General features: G+C 51.1%; 1 protein-coding gene across 1 annotated transcript; it reads right to left on the bottom strand.

Moving 5' to 3' along the window:
* Window positions 1-1,992: 1,992 nt before the first annotated feature.
* On the bottom strand, window positions 1,993-7,024 carry PYROXD2 (pyridine nucleotide-disulphide oxidoreductase domain 2; the record flags this gene model as incomplete). Its single annotated transcript, XM_028484495.2, has 6 exons — window positions 1,993-2,264; window positions 3,020-3,140; window positions 5,109-5,215; window positions 5,932-6,086; window positions 6,457-6,613; window positions 6,876-7,024. Coding segments are annotated over 6 exons (760 nt in total), but the record flags the coding sequence as incomplete, so codon positions are not given.
* Between the last annotated feature and the right edge of the window lie 567 nt (window positions 7,025-7,591).

Here is a 7,591-nt window from a genome sequence, read left to right as displayed (position 1 = left end):
GGCCAGACCAGATCCTGCATCTCAGTTGGAACCAAATGTTATCTTCCAGAGATGCGAGACAGAGACAGGAAGTCACCAAACAGCGGGAATTTCTCCCCCTCACTGCTAACACTGCTCTTTCACACCCCCCAGCCTCCTGGAGCCAATTTCCTCCTCCTTCAGAGGGAATGTTTGCCAGGATGGCAGCTGCACCCTGGTAGGTGTGACAGTGAGTCATTCCAGTTGGAGTGGACATGACAAAAGAGAGGCTTTCCAGCCTTCGACTGGTGCTATTTAGCAATCAAAGCCAAGACTGCACTCAATGTCCCCAAATATTGGGCTGGCCAAATCGTTGGGGTTTTTCCGTAAGAGCATACAAAAAACCTGAACGAACTTTTTGGCCAGCCCAGTAAGTCATGGTATAACCCTTACAAGAGACTATTAGGCAACCATTAAAAAGAACGTTGTCAAAGAATTGTTACGAGACTGAAAAATGCTCATGACATGAAGTAAAATGAAGGAAAGAAAGGTGTAAAACCCACCTGTAGAATATAGAATATGATTCCGATTATGTAAGACTAGCTGGAAATATTGTAAAATGGTGACTGATGATCTCTGCAGGTAAGATTAGGTTTGAGTTTTATGTTCTTGATTATCATATTTAAAATTTTTCCTACACTAAGCATTTGTAACTTTTATTTACAAAAAAAAATAATATTTTGAAAGACCGAGTCTGACGCAATCTGCCCCAGGCCCCTGGGATTTCACAAGTTCCTATTTGTTATTCAATTCTGCTCTCCTTAAGCTAGTGTTAGGGATGGATGTGCTTGCCCTCACCCCATAGCTTTCCTTCCTCCCTCCCTCCCTCCCACCCTTCCTTCCTTCTTTCTTCCTTACATTTTCCCCCTCTTGGGCCCTGGCAAGTCTTTTGAGAAAAGCAAATCTTAGAAACCAGACCAAAACCAAATTTTCAACAAGCTCAAAAATTTAGTTGTACCAGTGCTGCATGAAGCAGGGGTAGGGGACAAGATTGACAGCCCTTATTGTGGGAAGAGCTTGGTGGACCCAAAGATTGCTCTGCTCTGCCCTGGTCACACTGCTTCTAGTGGGCTGGTTTCAATCTGGTGCCTGGTTAAAAAAAGGATGTCAAAAAGACTGCTTTCTGCAGAATCCAGAAATGACAATAATATCTCCACCAACAATATTAGCAGCAAGACCACCACCGTGTACCAAATGCTTATCTTGTGCCAGATAGTGGACTAAACCATGATCTATTGTCTTATTTGATCTTTAAAACAACTCCTTTACAGATGACAAATCTGGGTTTATCGAGGTTAAGTAATAAGGCAGGTATTTGTTAATCTGTATAAATTTGCCCAGGAAAGGGAGGGAGGTGATGCCCCAGGGAACGTTGCACCTCCTCTGCTGATGGGGGCTCTGGACCATGGCCTTGGCTCCTGGGATGCAAGAAGCTGGATTACCAAGGGGACATTTGTGTGACACTTTCTGATCAAGAGTGACAACCCAACTCACTTCAGAATAACACAGGTTTACGTGGAAAGATTTTAGTGATGTGACAGGTATGGCTCGCTCATGGGAAGTCAGCGGTTGAATCTCCAAAACTGGGAATGTGGGTCTCCAGATGGCCCTCAGCTACACCCACCTTGCACTCACCCTGACTGCTGTTTGCCTGACTCTGGCGGTTTTGATGGCCTGAGAGGCCATGCACTGCTCAGGCCAAGGCCCCTGTGGGTGACTTTGTGGGGCACTGGGGAATTGGGTCCTTTTTTATACAGTTTGCCAGAAATGTGACAGCAGTAGACTGGGCCTCCCCAGGGCAGTCCTTCAATCAGCTCGCAGAGGGGGCCCGACAGTGTGGAGAGGATGCTTGTTGATCAGAAGGACTGTTTGGAGCTGATGTTGTGAGGTTACTGGGTACCCCAGACAAGTTTGTCCCATCCGGTTATTGCACATTACCTATTGTACTAATACACAGAAAAATGCACACTATCGATATAAAACAAAACCAGTTCATTCAAGAAGCCATAGATGCGAGGTTAACTAGGACCCAATTTAACTTGTAAGTTTTTTCTAGAATAGTGGTTTGAGCCTTGAGGACTTGCCTGCCTCAAGCAGTATCCTGGGAAGCTCATCCAATGGAGACTTAACATCTCAAGGGTGAATTCATCTTCCTGGGTCAGAGTTGGTTTGGGGTCACATGCTCCTGAGGTCCCTAAAGACCACGTGAGCTGCATTGCGTCCAGCGGCTCCCATGACACCTCCTCCTGGAAGGGAGTCTCCCATGAACCAAAGCTGTGCTCACCCCCCTCCCACCCCTCCGTCCCCCCATGGGACTTGCTGAGGCACCAGCCACAAAGCAGAGCAGGGACGCCTGAAGGGTGATGCTGGGGCCGTGGGTATCAGAACCACCTGGGATGATTATTAACACAGATCCTGGACTCCCCTGAATCAGTGCAGGAAGGGCCAGGTGCCTGGTCCAAGCAAGTGGCCCCCTCCCTCTGCCCCCCCAGCCTGAGAACCAATGGGCCAGATGGTGAGACTCCCAGCACGTGAAACTAGAATGAGGGATTAAGGATTTGAGAGGAAGTCATGGAAGTATGGACCCTGTCTGGGAGGCCGGGGCCCACGTAGCTCAGAGGAAGCATCTATATGAGATGAGCTTCCGTGGGGTCAGTAGGCCTGGGAGGGGAGCAGGGAAGAATTTTAAAATTGAGAAACTGAACTTTGCCAATCCTTACTGGTCTCAAATACGGATGGGGAATTTAGAGGCATGGGTCTTACACAACCCACCGTGGGAACTTGGAGAGATGCCTCCACTGGGATGTATCCCCTGGCTTCGTGGGGAGGAGGTGAGCTAACCTGAGGGTTGTGGCCAGAGAATTCTCAACGTGGGTGATGGCTTGTTCTCCTTGGAGTTCCCTCCCTCTCACCTCCCCCCTTGTTTACCCTGCTCCCCTGTCTGCAAGCCTCTGCCAGCCCTCGACGCCCGCACAGGATAGTGGCACCGAGGGTCACTCACCAGGATGGGCCCCACTTCCGCAGAGATACAGGCCCCGGAGAGGGCAGCGGTAGCTGGAGTGCCGGGGCACAGGGCGGGCAAAGTACAGCTGGTCCAGGGCCATGGCGCAGTGGAATATATTCTGCAGGAGGCAGGGCCACAGTCGTTAACATAGGAGTGTTACCTTCTCCCCCCTTTCCCCTCCCCTGTTCTCCAAGGAAGGTTCTTCTCCTTCCAGGATGTTTTCTCGGGCTCTTGTGATGCAGAATGAGGAGGGGAAGACAGAGAATAGGCACAAGTCCTAGGGCTGGGGGTGAAGTTTCCTAGAAGCATTTTTCAAGAAGGAAGAAGGGTAGGGAGCATCTTCAGAGGGTAAGGAAACTGGATGGAAAGGAAAAAGGAGATTTTAAAGATGTTGCTGTGGACTATGAATCCCCCTCACTCTGTGTGAAAAATAGAGGAAGTTGATTTATTTTGACTGCTGGCACATGTTTCTTTGGCCAAGACACCCAGCTGAGCTTGCGCCCTGGGGTTCAAAGGTCACAGTAAATGGCAGATGGATACTGGGAGCTGAGCGAGGTTCTGCTCCACTGGCCTGGGTCAGACCAGCCGAGGAGGGAGCAGGTGTGGGGGAGGGGGAAGGGCACACCTGCGGGGCAGGTCTGCACAAGGAGACCAACATCTGCTGGACGTCACCGTGGGGATGACCTTCACCTGCCCCATCAACACGTCCCGGACTGAGCTCGTCCTCCTCCCTCGAGTCGGCTCCTGTCCCGTCTTCCCTGCCTCCGCGGATGGCGTCAGCTCCCCCTCCTGGGCCTTCAGGTGGACTCTTTACGTCCCCTCCACCCGCTCTCGGCACGCACATTTATCAAGACCTCTCAACCCACCTGCCCAAGCCTTCCGCCTCCACCCTTTCCCTTCCCTTCCCACTGCCTGGCCTCCCTCACTCTCTATCCTGCCCAGCGCCGTCCAGTAAAAACATAACGGGAGCCACACATGTAATTTTAGATTTTCCAGTAGCCACATTAACACTTAAAAGGAAACTGGTGAAATTAATGTTAATAATATATTTAATTTAACCCAATTCAATGATATATTTAATTTAACCCAATAGATCCAAAGTATTATCATTCCAACACGTGGTTGGTATTCAAATTATTGATGAGACATGCTACATTTTTCTGTACTCGGTCTTTGCAGTCTGCGGTGCATTTTATACTCGAAGCACATCTCATTTTGGCCTGGCCACATTTAAGGGCTCAATAGCCACACGAAGCTAGTCACTGCTGTATTTGACCTGGCCTCCTGACCCATCCCCCTGCCTCCAGGCTCAGTGAGTTTTTTGGTTTTTTTTTAACATATTTATTGGAGTATAATTGCTTTACAATGGTGTGTTAGTTTCTGCTTTGTAACAAAGTGAATCAGTTATACATATACATATGTTCCCATATCTCTTCCCTCTTGCGTCTCCCTCCCTCCCACCCTCCCTATCCCACCCCTCTAGGTGGTCACAAAGCACCGAGCTGATCTCCCTGCGCTCTGCGGCTGCTTCCCACTAGCTATCTATTTTACGTTTGGTAGTGTGTATATGTCCATGCCACTCTCTCACTTTGTCCCAGCTTACCCTTCCCCCTCCCCATATCCTCAAGTCCATGCTCTAGTAGGTCTGTGTCTTTATTCCCGTCTTACCCCTAGGCTCGTCATGACCTTTTTTTTTTTTCCTTAGATTCCATATATATGTGTTAGCATACGGTATTTGCTTTTCTCTTTCTGACTTACTTCACTCTGTATGAAGGGAAGTGTGAGCACATGCTGCCTGGGGGAGGGGAGCTCCCTCTGAAGAAAGGCAGATGGGAGGGGCTGACACGGACATCCAGGCAGAAGGGCCGCAGTCCTGGTGACCTGCTCAGCAGGTGCTGCCTCTCCTCACTCCTCCCTCACTGCCTAAATCTGACCATGTCTCTGTCCCCTCTCTGCTGTGGTCTCTGCCTCTGTCCTCTCTTCCTGCTGAAGGCTGGGTGTGGAGGGACAAGATAAAGCCGAGCAGGCATGCCAGGGAGTCGGGGTACAGGGAGAGTGTGACGAGAGACCCCAGTCCTGTACTCACCCCCCCAGGAAGCCCAAAGACTCTCTCCAAGTCAGGGGGTGTGAGGATGTCTCTGCCCACCACGGAGCCCTTGAAGCCAGGGGCGTAGGCCTCAATGCAATCACACACTGGGTGTCGAACACAGGGAAAAGAGATGGTGTTAGGAGAAAGAAGAGGCGTTAAGATTGTACAGCTCGGCATATTTACTAAATTCATTAAACTCTACACCTAAAATGGATATTTTTTCATATGCAAATTATACCTCAATAAGCAAAAAAACAAAAACAGTCCACAGGCAAATAAACAATTCATTACAGAGGCCTATGGGTGTCAGGCTAGTAGAGCCTCCCACTCCTTCCCACCTTTTTACTCCAACCCTAAACACTTGTCTCCCCTTGAACATGCAAAAATTTCTTCACCTCATTGCTCTGCTCAAGTTATTTCTTTTGCTTGGAATGCACTTTGCTGCCTGGTCGACTCCTATTCATCCTTTAAAACCCAGCTCAAATGTCCCTTCCTTTGGAAAGCTCTCCTGTCTCTCTGGCTCACAGCTTCCTCCTTTGGTTCCCACAGTCCGTTGTACTGTAAGATGGGTTTGTTAGTCTCCCCCACTGGACTGTGAGCAACCTGAGGGCAGGAACTATGTCTTTTTGGCTTTCTTCGTCCAGGGCCTGACCCCAGCAGTTACTCACTGTGTTGATTTAGGTTTCCCTGGGTACTCCTCTCTCCCTGGCACAGAACTTGCAGGTGTTAATCCTGAATGGGGCAGTCAGGAGGAGAGGAGGCCATTCGGGACGCTCGGCCAGCTGTCACTGTGGAGCCAGGGCGGTCTAGCCCTCCTTACCTCTGTCTGCATAAGCGTTTCTCTCCTGCTCGTCCCAGACCTTGCCTGCAGCCAGTGTGTATGGCGTGTACTGAGTGAAGAGGGAGATGACGTGGCAGCCGGGGGGAGCCAGCGTGGGGTCCAGCGAGGAAGGGATGCAGAGCTCAATCATAGGTCTGCGTGTGACACGGGGAGGAGAGAGGCTGGGGCCTGAAGAGCAGCACCTGCCCGAGGGAAGGGACTGGGGAGCCACTCTGAGATGACGGGACAAAATGAAGGCCTGAGATGGGAGGATGCTGGGGCCGGGCCGATGATCTCTGTAAGGACATGGTGGTGTTTGCCTGCAAAGGCTCGGTGACCACCAGGACAGTCCAGACCACCCACGGGGAGCTCCCTCATCTCCAGGCCCCTGTCCCTGGCCAGACCTGCAGGCTCCGGGCTCTCTGGTCCCTCCCAGGCCAGGGCGGTGAATGAGCAGCGGTCCCTGCCGTCCCACGACACCTCCTGTGCTCTAACCAGGGGCTCAAGTGTCTCCAGGGCCCCCACCTGTGGGAAGGCAGGCCATCCATGGCGTCTTCAAAAGCCCGATGGAGAAGGAGAGTGTCCTCACAGTTGAGGTGGATGGAGCACTGGTGATGGGGCAGCGGCTGGCCCCTGGGAGCATTGGGGGCCGCCAGGAAGTCAGGCAGCCTGTCGACAGCCACTGAGGGGCCAAAGAGGAGGGTCAGGGCCCAAAGGCCTGTGTCCTCAGCCCCCTAGGGTCCTCTATCTCTACCCATCACCTGCTCACCCACATGGTGGACTGGAAAGAAAAAGTATAAAAAAGTGTTTCACCTTCAAACTGGGGGGCAGGCTGTGGGGCAGGGGCTAGAGATGATGATGCAGGTCAGTCTCTTCCAGACATGGAGATTTCTCACTCAGATAACCTCAAAAGAAACAGCTCTACAATCTGGTGTGCCTCTTACCATTGATCTTGGTAACAGGCGACTGGGTGTCCAGCTGGGAGATTCTCTCCACGAACTCCTCAGGAAGCCACTCCTGAAAGAAGAAGGTTCTACCCAGGGGGTGGCCAAGGCCCCCCAGTAAAGGGGGCTGCTTTACTCCTTTGTTCAGACTGGTCCCTCAACCTCTACTGCTGGAGACCTTCTCCCTCCCTCAGAGCTCGGCCAAACCACTTCCTCTGTGAAGCCCTCCTGGACCCCTCCCGCTCAGCGCTAACCACTTCTTCCTTTGCAGTCTGCCAGCGTCCTGGCTGTAAATGGCCCACACCAGCTCCTGCTACGGATATGGCCCGTGGGCTGCAGTGTCTTTCACCTCTGGTCTCTAAGCTCTTAGAAGTCTCAATGATCTCAAAATTGTCTCAAGATGCTTTTGAACTGATGTTTGCTGAATTTGATTAGTGGAATCACTCAGAAAAAGTGGTGCCTTGTCCCCAAGAATAATCCCCAAATCGCTGGGAGCTCCATGCTCATACACATATACACATATCTTTGGGGGACAGGGAAGGTGTGATCAATTGCAAAAACTGCCCCAAGTCCCCAACCCTCCTTGTATGCACACCCCTTTTTATTGCCCTCCCACTGTGACTGAGCTTGGCCATGAGACAAAGCTAATGCTAGCAAATAGGATGCAAACAGTAGCACTTGCGTGACTGAGTTTGCTCAATTTTGCCTTTCGCCAG

Source organism: Physeter macrocephalus, unplaced genomic scaffold (assembly GCF_002837175.3).
Source record: "Physeter macrocephalus isolate SW-GA unplaced genomic scaffold, ASM283717v5 random_157, whole genome shotgun sequence".
NCBI lineage: Eukaryota > Metazoa > Chordata > Mammalia > Artiodactyla > Physeteridae > Physeter > Physeter macrocephalus.
The sequence above is the reverse complement of the archived record's forward strand: the minus strand, read 5'-3'. Positions and strand labels throughout refer to the sequence as shown.